Source organism: Eupeodes corollae, chromosome 3 (assembly GCF_945859685.1).
Source record: "Eupeodes corollae chromosome 3, idEupCoro1.1, whole genome shotgun sequence".
Classification (NCBI taxonomy): domain Eukaryota; kingdom Metazoa; phylum Arthropoda; class Insecta; order Diptera; family Syrphidae; genus Eupeodes; species Eupeodes corollae.
Window position 1 is genome coordinate 48,360,044 of NC_079149.1, and position 27,197 is coordinate 48,387,240.

A 27,197-nucleotide genomic window follows, 5' to 3' on the forward strand; every position below is an offset into this window, starting at 1 on the left:
AAGTAGAAATTATATTTAATGAAATTCAATTAAATTTGATTATAAATTCTAAGAAAATATTCAAATACACGAAATTAAAATAAAAATATGACAAAGGAAAAATCTGGAATTCCAATGAATAATAAGAAACACGGTTTGAAAATGTTTAATGGCAAGATAATGATAATAATTTGTATTGTTAACATTTTAAAATTGTATTGTACACAAAAATTGAACTAGCCACAATGCAATATATTTGCCCAGTAAATCATTATTTTTGTTTGTTACTATCGACAATATCAAATGTTTCCAGTCAATGTAACATTTTTTCATAATATTATTTACTAAAATATATTTTATGTAATATTATTATAGAAACACACAAACTAAAATGAAATATGAAGTAAACTTGGTTTAAAATGTAATTGAATAACAAAATAACAATTTTTGTATCGTTTCCTTGAAGACAACAAATTTTAGGGATAAGTCTTGGTTTGATTCTATTTGAAAAATGAGCGTTAGTACAAAGAATGTAATAATTATTATTTGACAAATTCAACAAAATTTGAAAATCATAAAAAACACATCATTTTAAAGTTTCTTTTTTCTTTTTGTAGTATCAATGTAGCTAATGAAAAACTAACGATAACAACTTAAACCTTCGGTCATTTACATTAAAGAAAAACTTTTTGTAAAAACAGTTTGAAAAGTCACATTTATATTAGAGTAGGACAAATATATATGTCGGTAAGAGGTACCTTACCTTCATGTTAAAATAAGGTTTGGGTTCAACCAATGTAAAAACCAAAACTAAAGTAGATATAAAAACCTTAATTTTAATAATTTTAAAAGTTTCTATTTTCTCCCGAAATAAAAATCAATTAAGTTGTGCAAAAATCCGTTGAGAACTAGGGCCTAGTGACTTACAACTCTCAAAAATTCCTGTGTACTGTTGTCAGGAATGGAATGGACCTACAGTTTTAAACCGAATCCGAAGGGCTTATTTGAGAAAGCACTTTTCATGACAAGAATTACTCTTGGAGAATTTGTCAATTGCTCGCAAGAGGCCGTGAAAAAAACTTTAGATGGCACAGCCAGGGATCGAACCCAAGGCGTCTGGCATGACAGTCTAAATCATTTTTTATTTAAATTCATTATTTCTTAAAACTATCTTAAAGAAAAAATTAATAAGACTAGCCTAATTAACCATAACTTGGAACTAACATACTGGTCCTATACGGACACTCTAAGTAAAAGAAGTCCAACGCACACCATCATGCCACGGGCGATACCGAAATATAAATTTTCAAAATCGATGTCAAATTGTATACGCCATAATTATTTTCAAACTGCTTGTACCCAAAGAAAATTGATTTTTTTCCTTTATTCGCGTACTCAAAAAATTTAAAACAAGAACTATAAATGGCAAGTTTTGCATTCGTACAAAAATTCGAACTCGAGATTTTAATCATTGATAGAGCGAAGTCGAAAAAAGTGGGTACCCTGGTTTCGTTTGCTGCCTGTCTCTCCTCGCCCCAACAACCAAACTATTGGTTCGATTGCCTTCAAATTTGGAAATTAAGGTTATAAGTTTGCCATTTTTATACTTTTTTTTAAACATTAAATAACAGTAGTCTTTATATGTCTTTGGCCAAAAATTAAAAGTTCAAATTTTCTCAAAAACGAAAAGAGATTTTTTTTTTTTTTCTTAATTTGGCTTCTTTCAATAAGTAGGGCACCAGAAAATATTCCCAATAAAACAGTTATTTTGTTTTTAAGTTAACTCAAGAACTAATCAAACGATTTAAAACATTTTTTATGTACAAGCAATTAAAAATTTCATTGTTTTAATTTTTGATTTTTACAAAAATATTAAACATTTTTTTCGAAACTGTACGAAATTAACTGCATAAAAAAAATATTTTTTAACTGAAATTGAAAAATTATATATACATAAACATACAACATTAATTTAAAAAAAAATCACTCTTCCGATTTTTAAAACATTTTTTTTTTTTGAAAAAATAAGGGTTTTTTGAGAAATCAATAAATTGCATTTAAATTTGTATTTTCAACCTTTTTTCACAGTACATTTTTAAATCTTCAAATACAGGAAATATTTTAGGACAAAATCTTTGGATACATAATTTTGTTCGTATGACCAAGTCTTGTATTTTATTCTTTTTAAATATTTATGTCACAAAAAAAATGTCAAACTCTTCTAACATGATTGAGGATCGATCCTTGATTAACTTTCGGACTCAATGCACTTGGCCCGTAAACTTGATGCAAGCCAATATTTTTTATTAAAAACATTTAGGAAGCGAGGGTATTCGAAAGAAGTACACCTTGTAGTTAAGTTTTAAGGAAATTTTATATGATAACCAAATGAGCGATATTGTGGTAAAGGAGTCCTTTTTTTCAGAGAATCAAAAATAAGAAACAGGATGTTATCAAACACTTGCAGTTTTAAAACAAAGAAACATACATAGCTTTCATTTTCTTATTATAAAATACATATTGACAGTTTTGTGATTTTGTATATATTATTCTTTAAAATTCCGACTTGTGTAACTGATTTCAAAGTATGTTTAAAAAAAAAAACTTACGAAAACAATTATACGTCGCAAAGAGCAGTGTTTTCTTCAAGGCTCTGTACCGTGCATACATTTGTTTCTTATTATGCTTATTGGTAATCATAATCACGTTTGAATTTAATTTGTATTGTTAAAAATCTCTTGAATTTCGAAAAACAAATCATAGTATAGAGTTTGTTTTTGAGATGGCATGGTCTATGTGATTTGAGAAATTCATTTTAGAATCTAAAATTACGCCTAGATCTTTGAGTCTTTGTAAAATGTCGTTTTCAAGTTTATAATTATAATATAATGGACTGTGATTTCTAGAAAATGTCACAACGCTACATTTCATATTGTCAAAATATAGCCCATTGATAAAACACCATTTAATTTAAACTTTGTTTGCATCGTTAAGTTAATTTTTGGAACTGAATATTTAGAAAAAGTAAGATGTAATGGTAAGTCGTTAATAAAAATGATACGAAGATACACATTAGGAGCTCAGAGTGAAATCCATATATCTCTTTTTTTAAGAAAACACTATGTTGAACACGGACGAAAGCCGTTGCAAAATCAGTGTAAGTAGTGTCGACATGAGAAGGCATATCCATCTGTGATAACAGACAAAAATTTGAAATTTGATAAATACCTTTTAAGAAACCATGTTGGTAAACTGAAATGTTATTGTGAATAAGATTATACAATTTGTTCTTTTACTACAGCTTAGAAAACCTTTGGAATTAACTGCAGTTTTGTAATTGGTGTGTAAATAGTGGTTAAGTTTATCATCTATCATGGCCTGAAACCAAGGAATCTTAAGATCGGTTGGATTTTCTAAAAGCCAAGTGATAACATAACACACATTTTGTTGTAGTGTTTAAGAGCTACAAATCTTCATAAGGCGATGGACGTACTTAAAAGTTTCGACGTCTTTTGGTTAGTTTAAAAAATTACCTGAAAATCAAATCTACATTTTTCAAAAAACTTTAAATTTCCACTCTTTACATGCACAGAGATAAAAATTCAATTATTTCTATAATATCGTTTCATTATTCCGAAAACATCAATTTTTATTGTAACAATGCCCCATTCTTACCGCCTTACTTTGAATACTCAAAAAACTCATCAAAATACCAATATCTTTATTCTACAGTTAAACCTCAAACCACACAAAATTATACAAAACCATGTCTCAAAAGTAGTGCTCATCCAGTCGTGTAGTTCATTTAAATAAATTTAAAATACTCTTAAATATCAAAAAATGAAAATAAAAACTACTTCCTTTGAGTGCAATAATTGTGAATGCTCCACAATTCAATTGATTTCCACTCGGCTTCATTTTGGTTTTTAAGTTAAATTAATGATGCACAAAGTACTACTTATTATTTCTTTTCTTTGTATTTAATAAATACTTTATTTTTGAACATCTTTCGCTTAAATTAATTTTCCAATTAAATCTTTATACAAACTTACATAAAAATGGATTATACACTATACTCATACTATGAACTCTATTATGTATTTTGTATTCAAAGTTATCTCTGTTTCTTTGATTAATTTTATATTTATATATGTATAATATTGGTATTCCATCAGAAATAAAAGACTCAAAACGACACAACAGTCGAAAGACGACAGACGACAAACTTAAATAATGCCATCATCCATTACAATTAAACACAATTATTTTTAATTAAAAGAACATAATAGCAGCATTTCCTTCTGCAATTGCATTGTTATAATAACAAAATGAATGATTGCGAATGACAAACACTCGAAATATGCAGGCGACAGATATACTCGCAGGACCTATGTTCGTACACAATATTAACTTGAAAAAAATAAAAAGAAAAAGGAAAAGAGAAAATGAATTTCATTTGTTGTACTTTATTTCCGTATCCTGTGTATCTCTGTGTATCCCCTCCTGTTTATATACATTCATTATACGTATGTAGAGATAAGTTTGTACAAAGGACAAACATAATACCAACAACATATACAATACATATGTATTTTGTAAAGCACTATTACCACAAATACGTCGACAACGGAGAACATCGGGTGCAATAATTACTGTATAATGTACATTAACGGAAGTCTTTTAATTCTTACTTTTTGTGGTCCTTTTTGAATGCATTTTTACAGAGGGTACTTTGTATTATTAAAATGAAAAAAGGGTGTTTTTGTTTGCTCTTCTTATTCTTCACTCTTCTTTTGTGATGAAGAAAATTTATGACGGAACATTATTTTAGTTTATTAATATAAGAAACAGAAGGGTCCGTGTTATTTGCAGACATAGACGGTAAATAAAATAAGGATGAATAAATAGTTTTCTAAAACCCGAGGAACATAAGAATACTTCAAAACTAAAATGAAGTCCTGAGGGACAGTCGTCATTATTTGTACAATATATAATTCTTAAAACGTGTCCTTCGTTCAATATGAATACACTCTGAGTTGCTTACTTCCCCAATAAACTCTTGGTTGTTTTTCGACAAAAAGAAACACCCTATTAAAATTTAAAAAAATGTATTGTACAATGACCATCAAACACTTACTTGTCTCCGAACATAATCAACCAATCCCTCCATGCATGGTTCCATACAAAAAGAATGCTGACATGGTAGCAATTTCGGATTACGATATCTATCCAGACACACGCAACACGTTAACAGCTGTTCGAATTGTTCCATTTTTCACACTGAAATAAAATTAATATTTAAAAAAAATTAAATTAAATAAAATATTTTTATTGAATTAATTGAATTTTTTTTCTTATAGCATATGAACGAATATAAAATATACTATATTTGTGGACGTGTGTGAGTGGGTAAATTAAATTTTAATATTATAAAAGCAAAACTATTTATAATTGAACTACTTAAGGATTCACTTTTTACTCACTGTGAAGTAAATGTATTAAAAATTGTATATAGATGGAATGTTTTTATGGATTTAATTTACAATTGCTATTGTTTAATGTTCTGGAAATGCTTTTATAACTATTATAAACTTTAAAAGTATTTTTTGGTTTATTAATGAAAAATACCACATTTTTTAAATAATTATGTAGAGCTTTCAAATAAGAGGTTTCATTTTGTTTTAATTTCAAAACGAGTATTTTTTAGGAGAAATCAATGGATATATATTTTATTGTAGAAAGGAAAGTAGGTACGTTATTTTAACAATGTTAAGCGATATTAGCGAAATAGCAGTTTTATATTGCAGCATAATAACCGGTATATACATAGTCTAGCCATAAGTTCTGTTGAACGATTTTAAAAGCACATTGCTCATAACTTCCACCAATACTATTTTTTTTAAAACACAATATGATCTTATTAGTAAAGAATGGAAGCTAGTCGGGTTTCAGCTTTTGATCGAAAATCATGGAGTGGGACGTTAAGGAAAATCGAGTCGCGATAATCGCATTACATGAATGAGGAACAAATTCAAACCAAATTTTTGAACTTTTAAAGCCACTTGGTTTATCGCGAATGATTGATGAACTGTCAAGAGTAGAGGACAAACTAAGAAGTGGTCGTCCACGCGTTGCTCGAACGAGCGCAAAAGTTAAAGCTGTGACTGAACGAATTCGTAAGAATCCTCTCCGAAGATCATGTGCAGAGAATTAGATATATCCGCCAGATCTATGTCAAGGCTGATCTTAACATGAAAGCCGAGCAACCGGACATCTTTAAACTCCAAAGTCTTAAAAAAATAAGACTTGAAAGAAGCAAAAAGCTTTTTCAGTGGCACACGGTAACTTCACAATAGAAGAAGTTTATAATAAACAAAATGACAAAATTTATGCGACATTATCCAATAAAGCGTGGACACCAACCCGCTTCAGTAATGGTTTGGTGGGGGGTTTCCCATATAGGTATCACATCACTCTATTTTTGTGAAAAAGGTGTTAAAACCGCTGCAAAAGTGTTTTAGAAGAATGTTCTCGAGGGTGTTGTTAAGGAGATTAACAAATACTCTCTTCAACGGGGAAAGATGGGTCTTCATCGAAATTTGGATAGCCTAAAAGCTGCTTTGTTAACAGCAGCGTTTCTATTTTCATGCTCTTAAATCGACTGTGGATCATAAGAAAGGACGTTATCTTTTACTTGGCTCTTAAGAAAAAACTCTTAATGTGTTAATTCACAAAATATCGGTGGCAAATGATGATCACCTCTTCGAGAAATAACACGGTTAAAAAGCTTTTCTTGAAAAAAAAAAACATTATTTCGTGGAAAATAAAAGTACACATCCATCCATATTATTAATCATAGCGTAAAGTTTATTCGTCGAAAAATCATTATGACCCAAATTACTAATTTCATATATAACCGAAAATAATTTAAACAAGATTTTGTTGCTGGGTTTTAAAACTTTTTTGGATTTTATAAAATTCAAAATAAAAAGAAGGGTTCAGTTTTATTGCCCAATACTATAACGCCAAAATATTAAAAAAAATCCTATAGCAAAAAAATAGCTTTATAGTCCAAAAACTTTGCAGAAGAAAATGATATGAATGAATGAGAAAATAAAATCAATGCCATATTTCCCAAATCAATTTTAAAGAAGTATTTCGCTTAAACTACTAATTGAAATATCGCTCAAAAGATGTCATTGTTTCAACATTTGGGTATTATAACAACATTTTTGACTATGTTTGGCTTTATTTCACTTTCAAAGAGTGAAATAAGGCAAAAGTGAAATAAAACGAAAAGATTTGCTTATTGACGGTGTTGTAAGCACCTACCATTATGGCGTATAAACAGTTAAACAGTGAAACGACATCGCTTGGCTTCACTATAACTTTGCCTACACCCAATTTCGTACCTACCACAAATTCAATAGTAAGCTTTGCAGGGGAGTTGCATGAGACAGAGGGGTTGCAGGGGTGCAGAACCCAAACACGATCGTTATGACATTTCTAAATTACGGCATTACGGCATTGAAAGTTGATTTGGGTGATATGACCTTTTATTTGGGCGACGTTTTCTTAGTGAGATTTTGTACGACGTTTTTCTTTTTAGGCTTTATGTTTTTTATGATTTGGGTTATATGTTTTTGGGTCATAAGACATAAGAAAAAATACAAACTACGATCGTCATTTATCCCAAACCCCAATCCCTGTTTCATAAAACCAAAATTCAGAGGCAAAAATTCTTTTGGCCAAAATGAAAACTAACAATTTGTGCGTTCTTTTATTTTAAACTTATTTGGGCGGTATGACATTGGCTTTGGGTTGGATTGCATTTTTTTTAATTTGTTGGCTTTTTGACTTATGTCAGGTTTTATTATTTTTAAGGATTTTGACGTTTTGGTCTTGAGAAAAAAGACCTAACGCTATTAATCTTAGCTTCCCAGTGTTATCCAATCACTGTAGTACCATATGCATAAGGGCCAATCTCAAAACGCACTACATCATCAAATACGAAACACAGGGCTTCGATGCTTCACATTATTAACTTGTCCTAACAGATAAGATTTTTTTAACCAATTTCACTGTTTAAGACCTAAAATCTACTTCAAGTGGACGGACGACCCGAAGATCCTTTAATTTATTGATCAGTGACTTACAAGCATTCAACATTTTTTTAGTAAATTTTAACAATTTCGATGTGTTTTTAAAGCGTGCGTTTTTTAATAATTGTGATATATTCAAAGTGAAAAATCTAATCAACAAAATTTCTTTATTCAATAACTTAAATGCTTGTTATGCTAAAACCAAACTTGGAAGAGATTTACCAATTTCAAGACTTCAAAAAATATACCAGTCACTTTTGTCGTCCCTTATTTTATGATTTAACTTGAAGAACTACTTAAATATTGAAGAATTTTTGAGAATCAAGAAAACTGTCAACTAATTTTTTCTAGCATATTATCAAATTTCAAAAACGTAATTCTTCTAAGTATAATTAACCGTGCTTTGATTTAGAAAAATCTCAAGACTGTCTCAATACTTATAGGATATCAGACAGATATAAAGTAGAACTCAAAAAGTAAATAAATTGAAAGCCTTTTGTACAGCAAGAACAAAAAATCTTACTCAAAATATTACTCCGAGTAGTCAATCAAACCCCTAAACTGTTTTGAGTTAAAAACAAGAAGATTAACTACTCCCAAAATCATAGTGAAACAGATGTTATAGACACAATAAAATACTATACTCAATGGTTTTTTGTTTGCTTTTCGACATAACTAGTGTATTTTTGAGATCCTTTGAAACAAACTTATCCCAATGTTCTCTACTAAATATTATCGTTTGAACGTAACAGTACGTTTTTGTTGAAAAGAGTTGTTTGATTCTGTATACAAATAAAAAACAGCGTTTCTTACTTTTAAGTTATACTTTAACTTCACTTTAGTTAGGCAAACATGAGAACAAATCGTAATTTTATGGGCTAAGTAGATTGCAACTTTAAAATTTATAACGAATAAAAGCTCAACAAAATTATTACTACCGTGAAAAAGTCAAAATGTTAATATTTAAGAATAAAAATAAAGCATTGCAGTGAAGACCAACGTGAAGACATTTTATCTACAGCAAGAAATATGGACGCTTGTCAGTTCTAGAACTGTTCCGAGAATGTTACAGGAAGTGTGGTATTCGATTGCACAAGAAAAGTGCCACAAGTTGTTGGAATCTATGCCGAATGGAAAAATGCAATATTAAAAAATAAAGGTTTTCTAACGAAGTATAAGATATACTTTGATAATAATATAGAAATAATAAAGAATAATTTCTTAAAAGCTATAGGAAAGATGTTCAAAAAAAAACACGTACAATTCGGAAAAATTCATGAAATCCTTACAGAAATCCATATTACGGTCCATATAATTTAATTTTTAGAAATTATTTCATGCAAATATTGACCTTGACTGTGCCTCAAATGGTCCATTCGCTTAGTCCAATTTTTCTCTCCAATGTTTCGGCCGGTATCTCAAGAATAAATTCTTGAAATGCGCCAGTTAAAGTGGTCTTGCCTGTATAGACATGGGCTTCAGAAATAATAATCTAAAGGCGTTAAATCGCACGATCTAAAATGTTCAAGAACTCGAATTTCAATAAATCCATTGCTGAGCGTGCTGTGTCATTCAAGTCAAGCTGTTGCATTTTGGGCAAAAAAAATGTAAAATATCATCTCACAGTAGAACTCACTAGTCACAGTAACGTTACAATTGGCATCATCTTTGAAGAAGTGTAGTCCAATGATGCCACAACCACTGCTAGCGTTGTTCGTTTGTAAGACGATTCATGGTTAAATTGTCGACCAAACTGAAGATGTTCGACAGTCGAACAAAACACAAAACGTGAGTCAGATGTTTAAACCAGTGTAGCCAAAAAGACAACAGCTAAAAATCACCCTTTAAATGACCTTGCTGGAAAGTCTAAAGCAAACTAAGTACGAAATTTGGCATACTCCTTCAAGTTTTTAAATATATTTTTAAGCAAAGATTAACAACATACTTGTCTCTAATATATAAAATTAATATTTTTTATAAGTAACAGTACTACACTCAATATTACTAAAAATTATTTGGTTGTTGCCATTATTTTAGTCATAGCTGTATGTGACATATATAATTTTACTTTCGAAAAAATTAAAACAAAATTGTAACATAAGTTATAGAGTTAAAAATTGGTTTAGGGATTGTAGAGATTTTTTTATAAACAAATACAAATTAATCAATTATGTTTTTATTTTGTTATTCGATAATATTTTTGATTCGTTACGTATATGGGACCATCATTAATCACTTTTTCTTAAAATTACTATTATTAAAAAAACACACAAAAAAGTCTTTGAAAGTCATTTTACCATAAGTATCTTGATGCTACGAGTACTATCTTGGAGACAAAATTCGTTTGATGTCAATATCACTTCATATTTTTGAGATAGGTTTAACCGACGAAAGAAGTTACTATTACCCCATCGTATGAGCCATGAGGGAACGTACCATCATCAAGATTCTAAGGACATTACGAAGTCGATAAGTTTCAAAATGTTAAAATTGACAAACAGAACCGAACACATACACTTTAAATATAAAGTTAATTATGGGTTATAATAAAGGTATTTCAAAAGACCAAACATTCCCTTTTATTATATTTGTGCTTTTAGATTTCGGTATCAATATATAGTTTACCTTAAGATTTGTTTTCTTTCTATAAATAAATTCTTTCTTTTCAAAACTTTTATCAAAAGTAACCCTTTTTATCTTCATATTCTTGTGTTGAAACAGTCTTATCTTTTTTAAAAAAGAATACTTTTCAATTCAAATTCAATTGGCAGAAGCTCATTTTGTGTAACTATAAATAAGAAGACTTTTCGAGACCCAAGGTTGTAGATCCTCCGGAAAACCGAACCTATACCTACATAAATACAATCAGTGAAATTTTCAAAAAAATGGAAGAAACATACATACATTTAACTCAAAAATCTCAAGCCTAGTATTAGTTGCCGTTTTCTAATTGAAACATTATAAAACAGTATGAAATTAATCTAAATTAGGTTATGTGAGTCCCTATTGGCACATAATTCTTCAAACCTCCATTTGCCACCATCATCGTAAGCAACCCAAAAACCAATTCAGCACATTCGGACAATTTTTTTGTACTACATCAGAGTGATTTTACGACCGACCAATTGACAGAATACTCAATCTTCAAACGTACATATACATTATATTATAGCTCCTTAGCCTCCGTGAAATACCGAAAATATTATACTCTGACAATCTATTTGGTCATTATTTCATTGGTAATCATTTAGTTATCAATATTAAACCTAACATAAACCTCAACCGTAAAGGACTCTCTTTATTTTATTGTAAACACAATAAGCGGGTAACATTAACATAAGGCATCAACTGACAGACCCAAAAACCAAAACCAAACAAAGTCTAAGTCACACACCGACAAGATGTGGCTGATATGCCTTTCTTCGTCCTTCATACATTTCCACACCGCACTATTCAACAGACAACTCTTGGCTTATAGTTAACTAAAACATCACATCGTGTGTCCTATATATTAGATACTATCCTTTGGAATATTATTCGTCCTTGTAGGAGGAGGTATGTAGTACCCATACCCAACCCAACCAAACACATCCCACCCAACATCATCTCATAATGGCCAGAGACAGAGAAATCCAGATGGCAAGGAAGATTATGAATGCGAAACATGAATTCAATACACAGTTTCACTGTTTTCAAGGATGTTACAATCTAACAAAAGACATTTATCTCATTCTGTGATGATGCTCCCTTTTTATTTTAAGGGTTTGTGGGGGTGGAGCACCATCTTGACATACATATATATAATATAGATACCAACAAGTACAAGTTTGATTGTAACCCAGAGAGAGAGAAAGAGGGCGAGAAGGATGGAAACAATACACAAGCAAATTAAGTGTCCATTATCAAAGGAATTCCCTATCCTCCTATCAAAAATCATGTTGCCAGCCTTTGGCTCTATTATCTCTAAATTTATTTCCAATTTTACTTTGATGCTTATAACCGGAAGGCGATTTTTACTTTCTGATGGTCTTGGCTTGGGTCGTGTCCTGCTCCTGCACGCGCTTCCTATGTCCTTATTATATATATATTCCTAACTATAGACCACGATTTCCCTCAGAACACAAGACACAACCAGCATTTTATCCCTGGAAAAATGTAATGTTGTTTTCTTTTTTTCTTCATCTTATTCATTTTATTTTTGGTTTTGTGAAAATTGCCATGCGGAATAATCATTATAGAATCATTTGAGAGCATAAAGAAAACTCTAAAATTCAATTTTAATGATGGCAACACGTTTTCCAAATGATATACTTTTTCTTTTTTTAAACTATAGTTATTTTTGAATGACAATAATAATAATATAATCGGTGCAAGGAAGAATTTTGTTCTTCGATTCAAAGAGTACTTAAGTGAAAGGTTTTGGAATAATATACAGGGAAGATCCAGCATTAGGGTTTCGGGGTTTATAACTTAGTCAATAAAATTTACATGAAGATTTAACAAGAACTTAACAAGTGGTATTACATATGTATGTTTACGAAGAAATTTATTTTCTAGACCTATACAAGTAAGACGTATAACATCCGAAAGGGTAAGTGAATTTAATTCAAACTTAAGCAGTTTTAGGGAATTGTATTTAAAGGACAATGAATTTGTCTAAGAAACAGAATTTAGAATGCAATTGATTATCCAGTAAAATTAAAAATCGCATAAAAGTAAATTAAATTATTTACTGGTCTTTGACACTGTGTGGCACGACGCGACAGGTTACTTTCAAAACTTATAATAATTGGTTTTCCGACATATCTAATTAAATTAATTAAAAAAAAAATTGTTTACAAAACAGAACATGTGCTGTATACACAGAGAGTGTAAAATCTAGTCTTTATGATACTGTTAGTGGAGTTCCACAGGGGTCTGTGCTGGGACCCATACTTTTTCACTTTTATGTTTCCGACCTGCCATCTTTGGATCCAAACACTAAATTTGCTACGTTAGCTGAAGACGACGGAGCTCTTTCTTTGTCTAGTCTATTGCCTCAATGTGCTCTCAATAGTCTACAATGCTCGCTTAATACACTACAAAACTATTTTATTTTTTAAAGTCGAAAATCAAGGCTAATGCTCAAAGATTGCCGAAGAAAATCAGGTTTTTTGAAACACACTTTATTACAGCTAAACTCTGTCGACATCATTTGGTGAAAAGCAACAGACCTTTAACAAACATACGAGTATATTCAGCACGATTAAGAATTTTTAACTCGTTCATAGACCGCAAATAAGAGGTGCACATAATAAAATTGTGATATTCCAAACTATTTTCAGCCTAAACTTACTAATAGTGAGCCAGTCGCTTGACTGCGCTGAAACCTACCCATATAAAGGTTCAAAGAGTGCAAAACAAACAATTAAAATTAAGGTTAAACTTTTCCAAAGCATTATCTTACAGTCAGGCTTCATGGTACGGCTAATTTGCAAGACAATTTTCTTAGAAGATGGTCTTATTCTGATAATGAAATAATGCCTCATTTCTTATGATAGTTACTTTGGTATTCATAGTTTTGAGATTTAAAAGTTCACTAGTAAGTGACCTTTTTCCGGCTCCCACATTAAACTTATTGTAATTTTAGTGAATATTTATTTATAATTTGTTAAAAAAAAAACTTAAATTTTTATTATAATAAAAATATAAAATACTGGGAAAATTATGTATCAAATTAAATGGTTTGTGTATTTGAAGGAACTAATCAAATACACAAACCATTTAATATGATATGTTATTTTCCCAGTATTTCATATTTTTTGGGATAAGTTATTCCGTACGTAATAAGTCGTCTCAGGGAAGGCTCAGTCAGGTGATGGAGGATGGGGAATGTTCCTGTGGGTGATGTGAACACAGTCCATCCCTCAGACACACTTTATACCGGTAACAAAAATTCATCCCAAGAAAAATGAAACACTGCTAATCAATGTTATGGAATGTATCTTTCATATTTCGTAGTGCCAGTAGCGTAATGGTTATTGCGTAGGGCTAAGGGCCGTAAGGTATAAGCATTATAGTTTAACTTAGAATGTTGACATGAAACTAGTAAGTAAGTTATGGTAAGTTGTATCAATATTTGTCCAGCTTCAAAATAAATAATAAATTACGGATATTAGCGTTTACAATCAAAACTATGTTATGCCAAGTTTTGATTTAAATTGTCTTCTTTCTAAGAGATACTACAATCTTTTTACTTAATTTTAACCTAAAACTAGTTGATGCAAATGTAAGAGAATATTGGTCCCTCATGTTTCGTTACAAAAATAGTCCAAACATCTCATAAAGTAATAGAAATTAAAATGGATGATATTTTAATCCACATTCTTGATGTGCGGTTAAAGAAGAATCTCTTTACTTGACAATACCTCCAAAATGTATCACAAGGTTAATCTGATGAGTATTCCTGGAAGGGAGAGTATTACGGCTGAATATGTTTAAGGGGTAAAATTCAACTCACTAATTCGGTCGGACACTATTTGAAAAAAAAAGGTAGAACAACGACATTGCGGGGGTGTTCTAGTAATAGTTCTATAGCCTATTATTTTCGAGCTCTTTTTTGGATCCTATTCAAAAGACTTAAACTTGTTTTAGGGGCACCTTCCCATTATGCGAGTTATATTCAAGCTTTGGACTGCAACTTTGTAATTGCAACTTGTATTCAACAGTAAGTAAAGTAGTTTCTAATCCATAGAAGAAGAGATTTATTAATAGACCAAACGTACGCATTATCTATAAGGAACTTGGTGATAAACTCTATCAAATTCTTTTAAAATATCAAGTGCCCTAATCAACTTTCTCCAAAATGATGTAAAGATTTGTTCTACTTTTCGGTTCGATAAACCATCAAATAACAAGGGGACTTATTGCTAAGAAAACCATACTGTAGTTTAGAGGCTCGAACGAGCTTTAAACGAGTAATGTCTAAAATTCGACAAACTGGACCGACAATAACATTCTGTAGAAATTTAATAATAAAAAATAAAATTAGAACAAAGAAACGAAACATCAATAAATACTTTTGTAAAACATTTCACAATGGAAAAAGTTAAAACCAATAAATAATTCAACGAAAAAAGATGCACTACAAGTCTGCTATTTTTATATTTAGAATAAATCAAACGAAATCAAATTTTTTTCATTATCAACCTAATTATAATATACATATATACATTTTCAAGTAAAAACTAAATCTATAAACCTTAAAAAACAAAACAAAAAAATAAGAAAGACAAAGAAAAAATGAAACTTTTGAGAGAGTTTAAATCAACATAATAATAATCTTCTAATATGTAAATTGCCAATAACTTTTCCTGCACACACAAAACTTTTTGATATCTACCTTTCAAAATGACACCCAAGACAATGTTTTAACTCCTTTCATTTCACCCTTTTCACCTTCATCAATAGGTACATACATACTACTAGAAGAACCAAGGGATTGAGGGGTTTTCAGCTATAGTTAGGGTCGGAGATATACCTTACCTAGCTATAAACTTTGGTTTATATTGTGTGTCTGTGCATATATACTCGTATACCATATTCAGCCAAGGATAACGGTAACGTATTTCCACAACCAAGGTCGCGTTCAACTTGAATTAATTACATTCCGTCAAGTTTTTCTTTCCATTTTTTTTTTGTTGTGTTCTTTAAGCTCAATAACTTTTTGGAATCGTTTGAAGGAAAACCTTCTACAAAAAGACGAGGAAAGAGAGCAAATCCTGTCACGCTACAATATCGATGGCATCGAAGTGTCAACTGGCTGTCTCTAGCACATCGCGTTGTGTGCTTTACTATGCACCACACTACGCCCATTAAACGAGTAATAAAGCACCTGAAAAAGCACCTGAACCTGAACGTAACTTTTAATCTAACCCTTATTACGCGAGAAAGGTTTTTGTAGTGTGGCAGTGTTGTGACGTTGCGTTGCGTTGTTGACGCCTGAGCTATAAGAACCGGTACAGGCATAGTTGCCTAAGGAGCATCACGTGCGCCAGATTACCATGCCCTGGCTTCTATAGAGCTCGAGGCCTTGCTCTTCAATTAAAACATGACAACATGCAACATGTTCCAAATGCAATATCAGACCTTACACACATACACACACACAGCAAATATTTGTAAACATTTCGACTATATGGCCAGGACGATATATCCATCCACATCTACACATACAACTGCAAGACTGTCATTAAACCTTTTGGCTTTCGTGAGATTGCTATCCATCCGATCCCAAAGCACAGCAGAGGCTTTTATTTTCATCCTCAAGCAAGGAAATAATAAAAAACAAAAATAAAGAAATAAAAACTTCACCAAAACTTTACCTTTGAAGGTTGTGCAATATTTGCGAATGAATGACTGAATAGACGTGCTTAGAATTCAAATATGGTGTCTGTTACTGTTTGTCCTTTCCTATCCTTAACCTCGGTTCGCAACGACCCCCTTCCTTAGTCACTGCTCTAAAATCGTTGTCTTCCTCTCCGTCAACAAAGTCAGTTCGACTTTTCATATAGGTTATGTACCTATGCACGATTCAAACCTCCCATTTCTCGTATCACAAATTGAAGGACAAAGTTTCCATTCCTACTATACGTTCGAACTCGTATTCGCTAGCACTCCCTTGTCCCTTTCGTCTAAATGATAGGTGCCGCAACATTTTCGGCGCGCAGACGAAATTAAATTTCCGAACAACAATCAAGAAATGATTGAAATCTCGCTAAAACTTTGTTAGCTAGCTCTAATAGCGCATAGGGTAGGTAAGTAAGTATAGGCTGTGCCTTTTGACTATGTGCACTCACTCTTCCACCCCTCAATACCAATCCCAATGCTGCTGACGATGCTGGATGATGATAATTGGGAGTGGCATACTAGGTTAAGGCTGCTTTAGGATTAGCCCGAGTTACATGGTTTGATATATCCCTCCCCGAATCCCCTCTACCAGATTAAATCCCTCTTCTAATGAACCACCCTCATCGCTTAAGAACAAATACTCGCTCCGAGAATAATGTGTAGGTGCTGTTAACGTAGCTCTAACTGTACATGCAATATATAAAGGATTTGGTATTTTGTAAATGTATTCGATTTGTTAAAATGTAACTTCCACGTACAGTGTACACTCATATAGTCACAAAAGTATAAAGAAGCTTTGAGAACAAAGAACCTTTTGATCGAATCACTGTCAGTTTTTGAACTTATCCTCGTATAATATACAAAATTTACTCCTATCTGATGTTAGCGCAAAAGTTTCGTCAGTTAGTTTTTGTGTGTTTGATTAGAATTTTACTCCTTATAAATGATTTATACGAATCTATGAACGGTATACGTACATATATACTCGTACTCGTATGTATGTAGGTAGGTAGGTATGCCTAAACCTTAGGTTAACAAAGTCAAAAGTAACTTTTAACTTATGATAGGTGTGTGTATATGCACGTGTGCGGTGTAGGTGCTAAATAAGTAAGTTTCGCCTTCGCTTCGTAATAAAATCAAAAAGTCAAGCTTTTATTCATACGATCGAGATAAGAAGAAAAAAGTTTCCAATTGAATTATTCCACTGTGTGTACGTAGTTAAAAGTTTAATGGCGGAATAATGGTTGATGATTGTAGAACTATCAATCCATGCTAGGAATAAAGATATAGCTTGCGATTTCTTTTTTTTACAGTCACCTTAAATAGAGACTTACTTAATTAAATTTTAATTCGAAAGTAGTTAGGTTTTAATTTTAAGACCAAGAGTTTTTGAGTGTCAGCATATCAAAAAAACTTAAGTTTTACAGGTTGTCTAGAAGTTTCGGCGAGATATATTCATACTCCTTTACTTACTTTTCTTTTTTCATACAAGTTTCAAAACAATCCTCGACTTTTAAATGGCCCTAAATATACATTTGTCTATTTGTTCGTACGTTCGGAATACCATTTTTCGCCGTCTATATCTCAAGAACCAGTAAAGATATCCAATTCCAAGAAATTTCTCGTAGGACAGATGATAACATCGAAAGATGCAGAAAGGGTTTAAAAAAAATTAAAGCATGTTCTTTTATAATAGCAATTTTAAAAGAAATGAAGGAAGTAAGTAGTACCATGGTCTTGGGGTTAATTTCTAAGAACGGGTACTGCCACTTGTGAGGAATTGACAAATCCTCATAAAAGGTGCTTTCTAAAATGTTCCACTCGGATTCGTAATCAAAACTGTAGGTCCCCTCATTTTCTTAAATGCCTCGCATTTGTAAGTCACTAGGCCCTGATTTTCTACGCACTGTTTTGTCACCAAATTTATTTGTTATAATTCAAAAAATGGAAAGATTTCGTTTGATCGAAAATATCTCACGTTCTTATAACGCTTGCAACTTTAATTTAATATAATTTTGCAAAAACATTTCTAAAATTTTTAGAACAAAATCACATTCAGTTTTATTAAAAAATTATCTACAATAAAAACCGCGCAAGAGCACGACTTCAACTAAGGCGCTTGACACCCTTTTCTACCTAACACCTCTTGATATATTTAGCAAACAAATAGCTGCTAGCTCTGCTTTCGCCTCAAAGCTTCGTCGCAGCGAATTAAAAACAACATTCGTCACTTCGTAATTCTTAAGTATTTATAATCAATTCCAAGGCACACATCTGCAATTCGACAGAAACTTTCAGATTTTTAAAGCTTCCAGATCTTTCTGGGAGGATAGGGCATTACTGGAAGACGAGTCAATCCATTTTTATACAGATGGATCAAAAATAAAAGAAGGGGTTAGTGGAACGACTGAAATTAAGCCTTCCCAATCATTATAGCGAGCTCCAGGCGGAACTATAAGCGAAAAAAAATGTCTTCTGCTGACTTAAAGAAAACGCGATTTCAACATCTGAAATTCGTATTTTCTCAGATAGTCTGGACTCTGTTTCCACAAACTCTTATAACTGTCCATTACTGTCCACCATCTCTAATATTCAATTCACCTTTGATGGGTACGGTGCCAGGTTTGGCTAATAACCTGGAATAACATCCCCAGTTCACAAAAAACATCTGGCCTACATTCAAGGTGCTGCTATCTAAGCAGATCGCATATAAGCTCGATAATCAGTATCATAACCGGGCACTGTCTAATAGAAAAGCATGTCATGCGGCTATGCGTATTCTCTTATGACGAAGCTGTATGAATGAGGAAAAAGAGGAAACGGTTCTTCACCTTCCTTGACATGACCTACTTTAGCTCAAAAGCGCAAGAATTACCTAGGAGAATTTTTCGATCACGATCTTAAAGATCTCATTTATATTAACATAATCAGTCTTTCACGTTTGGTAAGGGACTCAGATTGGTTTAATTTATCTTAGAAGCAATCCTCAAGATTCATGTGGTATCACTGGCCTAAGTGTGTCTTACTCCATCACGGACAGCCACTTTAACCTGACCTAACATAGAATCGATTCGAATATTTCAAGAAACGATGAAGGTATTTACTTCAAATTATTTCATTCTATGTAAAATTGTATGTTAACATAAAATAATGTTCTTAGAAAATCCAATCAGTATTTATTTTTTTAAAACAATACAAAATTTCTATCAATGATACTTAAATTGGTTTTCGACTAAAAATCTCTAGATTTCTAACTTTTAGTTAATTTTTAAGACAAAATTGTATTTATTAATATTTGTAAAATTTTAAAAGATGAGCACGAATGGGAAGTTAGCACTGTTGGTCGCATCCCATCCTCTTGTTGAAATCATATTTATGGAACAAAGGCTTAGGTATAATTCAAAACACTGAAAAATTCGAACGAAAAAAACGAACCACCTTAAATGAAAGAAAAAGTTAAAAGGTGAATTTTATTGTTTTTTAAAAGGACGCCTTAATAAAATGTTTGTATCGACGTTTTTTTTCGTCGTCCATACCTCAAGAACCAGAAGAGATATCGACTTCAAAATGATTTCATCTTCAAAACAATTTTGTGCAGCGAAAAATAACGTTTTTAACAACTGGTTAAATTTTGAGAAAAATCAAATTTTTATAAAAAATTAAAACCTAAAAAACATTACTTAAAGTTGGTAAAAATTGAGTTTCGACTCAAATATCTTTTTAAAAATGTAAGATAATGGCTTTGAACTAATTTTTACTTATAAAAAATATTGTTTTCAACATTTAGAAAAAAATTTGAGCAAAATCGCATTGACAGTTTTATTTTACAAAAAATAAAAACCTAAACAAATAAATTAATACAAGTTTGTAAAAATTGATTTTTGACTCAAATATCTATTCAAGACTTTGAGATATTGGCTTAAAACTACTTTTCAAAAATATTGTTGTCAACATTCAATAAAATTTTGAGAAAAATCGCATTGACAGTTTTTTTTTTTACAAAAAATACAAACAAAAAAAAAACAATAGTAAAACTTGGTAAAAATGTACTTTCGACTCAAATAGCTTTTCATAATTGAAAAATATTGTCTTTAAACTTTTTATTTCACAGAAAATCCAACAGTCCGTTGAAATCTACAAAAAATAGAAAGTACGCAAAATTTGGTAAAAATTGATTTTCTGTTCTTGATATCTCTCCAATTAATTTCATTCGTCCAATTTTTAAAAAAAGTTAAGAAATTCTACTTAAATTGGTAAAAATTTGTTTTCGACTAAAAATCTATTTAACAAAACTAGGTTTTCAAACTTAACTATTTCTTTATATAAAAAATACTTCAACTTCACATCAAAATTAATTCAACTGACAAGTTTTTTACCCCTACACGAAAACCTACAAACTTTTAACAAGAACAATCTATAGACGGGATGGGAAGTTATCAGTGTGGGTCGCATCCCATCATCTTTTTAAAGAAGTTTTGGCCCAAATGAATACCACTAGATAAAAAGTAGAATAGAAGACAATACGCGTCGTTGTCGTCGTCGTCATATAGTAAACTCTGACTTAAATGTGGCTGCCTTAGTTGTTGGTTTTAATTTTTGATCAACATCAAAGAAATTTTGATTGACGTTTCAGTCGTAAAATGATGCTTTCAACAAACTTAAGCCCATCCGAAATAGAAATTATTTGGTTTTTATTTTTCTGTTTTGGTCCTGAATACACAGAAGAACACCAAATAAAAACAACAAGTTTTTCATATTTTTACAGTTTAAAATGAAATGTAACATCATACATATGAATATGTCTAGTAGATACCTTGAATACCATGTTTGTAAAGTTTAGGTACATACGTAAGATGGAATAAAATCTCAATCAACTTGAAAACGTGCTGGTAGTCAAAAAGCATAAGAAATTATCGTTGACTCTCGAAAAACATCATGTCTATGTTGATGTCTTCTGCCTTGAGTTAAGAGCCCAGACAATACCTATAGATACCTACTACCATGATGTGACAATGTCGTCGTTATAATCTGCAAAAAAATTCTTTTGATAAGTGCTGATTTCCTAATCTTTACGTATATATATATTTATGCTCTCAGACAACTGTTTGTGATGGCTTTAGCTCCTGTATGTATACTTTGAATCAAATATAAGGCATAAGGGTCATATAGATTATAGCAGGATTTTGTCAATTATTGATGCTACGAATGTTTATACATGTATGTGTATATGGCCAGTCAGACTTTATATGCGGTCAAGGTCTAGTGTAGTTATGTAACTTAGCGAAGCATCATAATATCTACCATTTGAGTTTTTACTTATATATGTAAATGTCTAGACTAGTAATATCCGAAAAAGAATATCAAACAATTGATATCTAAATGAGGCACTTTTTTGCTGTTAAATATGATTATAATACACTGAACAAAGATTTTATTCAGAGCCAAAAGTCTCCGCAGCTGGGCTCTATTAAATAATATTACACTGTAATTTAAATACATGTTAATAAATGATAAAAATAATAAGATTTTATGCATAAATCATAGGAAAATCGAATCATACTGTTTTGCACGAAAAACTACTTCACTTTCAAAAGAGCATAGTTCTCTTAGTTTCTGGGAATTTAATCAATTTATTCTAATAAATTGTAAGAAAAGCTTAAAGCTCCAAATTAGAGGAGAAAAAAACCGAGACTGTCAAATTTCATTACATTAATATCTATACTTTTAAACGTTGCTCAATACAGAAGAACGCTAAGTTGTTGTTCCACTTGCTGATACTTTAATTTTTCGAGAATTTGTTGATGGTTTCGTGCTGAATCTAGAGGATTGCTTCCATCCAATAACCTTAAATGTTGAAATCATTTCCGGATCGCTCGCAAAATATCGGTCCTTAGCGTCTCTCTACAAGAAAAAGTCTAAAGGCTTCAAATAGCAGATGCTAAAGAGGCAATTGACAATAAGGTGTGATACCACTTGATGGTTCAACTTAAAAGAAAAATCACGAGATCAAAAAATGGCCAGCCCTTATTTTAAGTATTCTGGCACCTGAACTTCAATATTTTCGTACCAGGACCAGGACAGGAGCAATATTTTTTAAGTTTTTTAGTACCAATTAAATAAACCGGGTGCTTTATAACTTTAACGGTCCTTAAGGTACTTATGCAAGAACTTTATTTTTTTGTTTGAAATTTTAAGTCTCTGATTCTTTTTCAAATCTGACAATATTTTTTTCGGAGTTGGTGTTTTTGACAGCTGCCACTTGATTTATGCTCAGTTTGTTTTCCATTTTATAATGAATAGACTTACTTTTGAACAATGTTTTGGAAATCATGCAAATTTTTACCAACGTAATGATTCGTAACAATTAGTTTATTAAAGAAAACTTTTCGTCTTGACGCCTTGGAAGAGAATATTTAGTTCAGTGCGTTATTGCTGACAAAAGTATCCAATTGCTGAAATAATTGGACGAAATTTGGGTCTTTCGGCTGGCAATTATTCGAGCCAGGCTCTTATTTGCCCCAAATCATTTTTAAAGTATGATGGCAATCTTTATCTTTATTTAAAAGCAAAATTCTTAGCCACAAAATTAAATTATATGTGTTTTATTTCTTATTGAAAACCACACATATAAAACAACACTCCTAAGTTGAGATGGGGAGATAATGAAAAAAAAATACAATATTTATTTTGATATCAAATTTGATTTTCCCAAGTCAAATTTGATTTTCCCAAGTTAATTTCAGGTCTACGAAACCCTTATTTCTTAATAATTAAGATGTTTGTTTACCCTTAAAAGAAAGTGGTAGTATTGGAAAAAATGTAAGATCAGTAGAAAGGTAAAATGGCTTACAATTCTTGAGAGAAAATGATATAACGTTTTTAGGCATTTCACATTCGTGCAGTACGGCTAAAGAACGAATCTCTCAATTTTAAAGTACATCCGAAGATGAAATCAAGTGTAAATTGGTGGGCATTCTTTGAAGATTGAGTATTTCGGTTGAACTGAAGCTGGATATCTCTCTGAATTCATGTTTTGAAGAAAGTATCCTTACTGACAAAGTAGAAAGGGTAAGAACTGTTATTGTCATTTTATTCAGTAAATTTAACATTTTTATCAAATCGAAGTATAAGAAGGAGCAAGTTCTGCAAATTATATAACAATTTTCTAGCGAAATTCGGAGTCACAACTTTTAAGGCCATTATCTAATATTTTCGGTCTTGATTATCGCTCTAGTAGACAGTCAAAACTAAATGCAAAAATATGAGTCTACATTTTCTTTATGTTATTGTGCAGTGTCAGTAAGACAACGGCTTGTTCAAAGTTTCGAAAATATCGCTAACATTTGGCGGCCGTAGCAAATGATCCAAATCAGTCGATTCCACTGCCTTCTCAGGCATTGGTCATCGCTTAGACCACATAATGGTGTATTTTGCGTTTGGAAGATCAATCTGATCCAAGGATTGAAGTTATCAAATCTCAAAATCATCATCAGAGATGAAGGTTATTTTTGACCCAATGGGTTCGTCAATTATTAAAATTTGCATTTTTGGTCGGTTGAAAATTCACATTTGCTCACACTTTCACCCACAAAAATGACTGAATTATGCGGTTTTCAAGCCGACAAGACGCCGACGCCTTATTGGGACATATTTTTTCTTCGACGATAACCATCGCAATGTTACTGTGAATAACTAGCGTTGTCACCTTATGATTACCTAATTATTTTTGTTCCGAATTAGAAGATATTTTTTTTTAATTATTAGCGCACACTTAAGGGGATAATACTACCCTTATTATGTAGACACAGTGTAAGCACTAGGAAAGGGAGCGATGGGTTGAAATAAGGTGTCAGTGGACATTGGTTTTGAATTCCTGAATATTCTGGGAAAGAATGGCTGGGAAAGACAGAGTGCGGCAAGGTGTTCCACACTCACGAAGTATGGCGAAAGAACGAATCTCTGTAATTGACAGTACGACCGAAAATGGGCTCCAGGGTATATTGATGAGTATTCCTAGAAGCGTGAGTATTACGGTTGAACTGTTTAAAGGGAGAAATGCAACTGGCTATTTCTCTAGAACATAAACCGTTAAGATATCGGTAAAAGAGGCTGAGACAAGAAATATTTAGATTATGTTTAAGTGACGTAGATTATCTTATGATGGTAATACCACCAATCAATCTAAATGCTCTACGTTCAATACTGTTCAAGAGGATTTAGTAAGTTTGCAGGAGCATCAGCTTAAATATGGGACTTATACTCAAGCTTTGGACGTATATAAGTCTTGTAAATAACAGCCAGATGAGAGGGGGAAAAAAACTTCTTGCATCGCCTTATAAAACCCAAACATCTTGGAGCAGTTTTGGCGACATCGGGTAAGTGATCGTTCCTCAAAAAGTGGTTGGTGATACACATACTGAGAATTTCGAGATGTTTAGTCTCCTTGGTGCAAGTGTCATCCATGGATAATGGCAAGGGGGGTGTACCTCGCTTTGACGATACAAGACAGCATTGGGTTTTCGAAGCATTAAATTTCACGTGGGTTTTAATTCCCCATTGTACAACTCTGTTTAGGTCGGAATTTAATGAGCTTATCACATTTTGTTGTTGCAGTTTGTTCAACATCCAAAGAAGAATTAATTGGATTAGAAGTTGCAGACAGAAGATCATTAGTAAAAATCAGAAACAGTATTGGAGATAGAGCAGACCCCTGGGGCACAGCATTTGTTTTGTAGTTTTCAGGCTTGAATCCATCCAACACAACTAATCCAATGAAGAAGGGATTCATGAAAACCGAACGCCTGATGCCAAACCACATCAAATACTTTTGAAATAATAATCTTACTTTCTCCAAAGCGATGTAAAGATTTGCTGCACTGTTCGGTGAGATGAACCATGAGATCACCAGTGGACCTATTGCTATGAAAGTCTTATAGTCGGTCATTAAGAAAATTTCTATAATCGAGATAATTCTTGGGCTGATAACTAATCAGCGTTTCCATGACCTTGGAAAGAAGGGACGTAAGTGCAATTGGTCAGCAATAAGAGGATGCGGAAGATTCGCCTTTCCGCAAGGGCCGAGTGGTTTTGCCAGCGTTAAAAAACACCTTTTCAAAACAAAGATATAGACTTGGACGACATGTGATTTCAACAGGATGCGACATCAGCCACACACCACACCTTACAATCGATTTAATAAAGAGTAATTTTGATAAGCGTGTTATCTAAAGAATTTGGCCAGTCAATTGACAGCTTCGTTTATGCAATTTAACGCCTCTAGACATTTTCCTTTGGAGCCACATTAAGTCATTGGTTTATACCAACAAGCCGACACGAAGTTAGAAGTGCTCAGAGCCAACATTAAACGTGAAATAGCGTTCGGTTGTTGTCAAGTGATTATTGGAAATCTGTATATCAATTTAGCTTTTCTTTTAACAATATTCACATTCAATTTTTTCAAATCAATTATGACATTATGTATAAATGTACTTTAGATAGCTATATTTAAAATTAAGACTGATTAAATTTCCTTTGCGTAATTAAAAAAATTAAATGTTTAATTAAGATCTCGAGGTTAAATTATCGCACGTAAGCATAACTTGTCCTTAATGGTTGCCATTTCTATCTACCCCTAACCTATACCAACTACTTTCCTACTTTCACCCTTGTATTAAATTGTTCCACTCACACTTATAACCCGTAAAAAGTCCGTCGCCGTGTCGTTTGCAGAAAATCCAAGGTAAATTTTATTTTACATACTTTTTTTTCTTTTTGCAATTTTATTATAGCAATTTAAAGTAATAAAGTGTCGCCCATAGAATTTCCGTGAAATTTGCTGCGAAGTATTAATCAATAATTTTAATAGCAATTATTATTGTTATGATCCCTAAACGATTATTTTCCATGGCATTGGCATCGGCATCGGCTTCGGCTTTAGCATTGGCATCAGAGAGGAGACAGAACAAAAAGGAGGAGTATTTTTAAGAGCGAGGTGTTAAAGTGTTCTTCTTCTGCCAAGAGCAATAATGGCTTATATTGATTTCATTTTATGGAAATATGTTGTGTATATATGTATATTTATAAAGAGATATATGAATCGTTTTGTATACTGTATGGATATAAAAATATTATAAAACAGTTATAACAACTGCCAAAATGGCAAAGATTCATTCAGGCATTGAAACAGTAAAACAGTGAAAAAGTGAAGCAATGAAGCAGTGCAGTGCAGCGTTTAAATTTTGTGAAAAATATATAAAATATATATATACATAAATGGAAGAGAACGTGTATTTTGTATAATTTATGAAATTACTCCGATTCGTATATTTTATAGTATTTATAGGAAAACTCTAATAAAATGGCAAAATGAACGTTTATTTTATTTTTTTATCATTTTTTTTTGTAAATAGGATGGGTATTGAAATGAAATGTATTCACTGACCTACATCAAATGCAATTTAACACACGAATAAATATTTAAATAAATGTTTTCAATCAAATAGTTTTTAAACACACAAAATAATGCATTGTTGAAGTTAACAAAATTTAAAAGACAAACAGTAAAAACTTCCTTTCGAACAAAAATAACACTACATTTTTTTAAAGAAAACAAATCGTATTTCAAACTATTATAAAATATATTTTCAAAATAATTTATTTTGACATAAATTTGTGTCTTCAATTTTGCACACCGAGAGAGATAAAGGTCATAGATAAATACCTAAATAC

The 27,197-nt window shown here is 31.7% G+C and overlaps 1 protein-coding gene across 4 annotated transcripts in view; it reads right to left on the reverse strand.

The window, feature by feature from the left end:
* The window catches only part of LOC129952702 (RING finger protein nhl-1), a 162,235-nt gene that overhangs the window by 59,090 nt on the left and 75,948 nt on the right, over window positions 1-27,197 (reverse strand). For all 4 annotated transcript variants that reach the window (XM_056065478.1, XM_056065480.1, XM_056065476.1 and 1 more), the window contains one exon: window positions 5,117-5,259. In XM_056065478.1, the coding sequence (XP_055921453.1) occupies window positions 5,117-5,251 (135 nt within the window). In that variant the 5' untranslated portion in view covers window positions 5,252-5,259. The remainder of the gene's footprint in view (window positions 1-5,116; window positions 5,260-27,197) is intronic.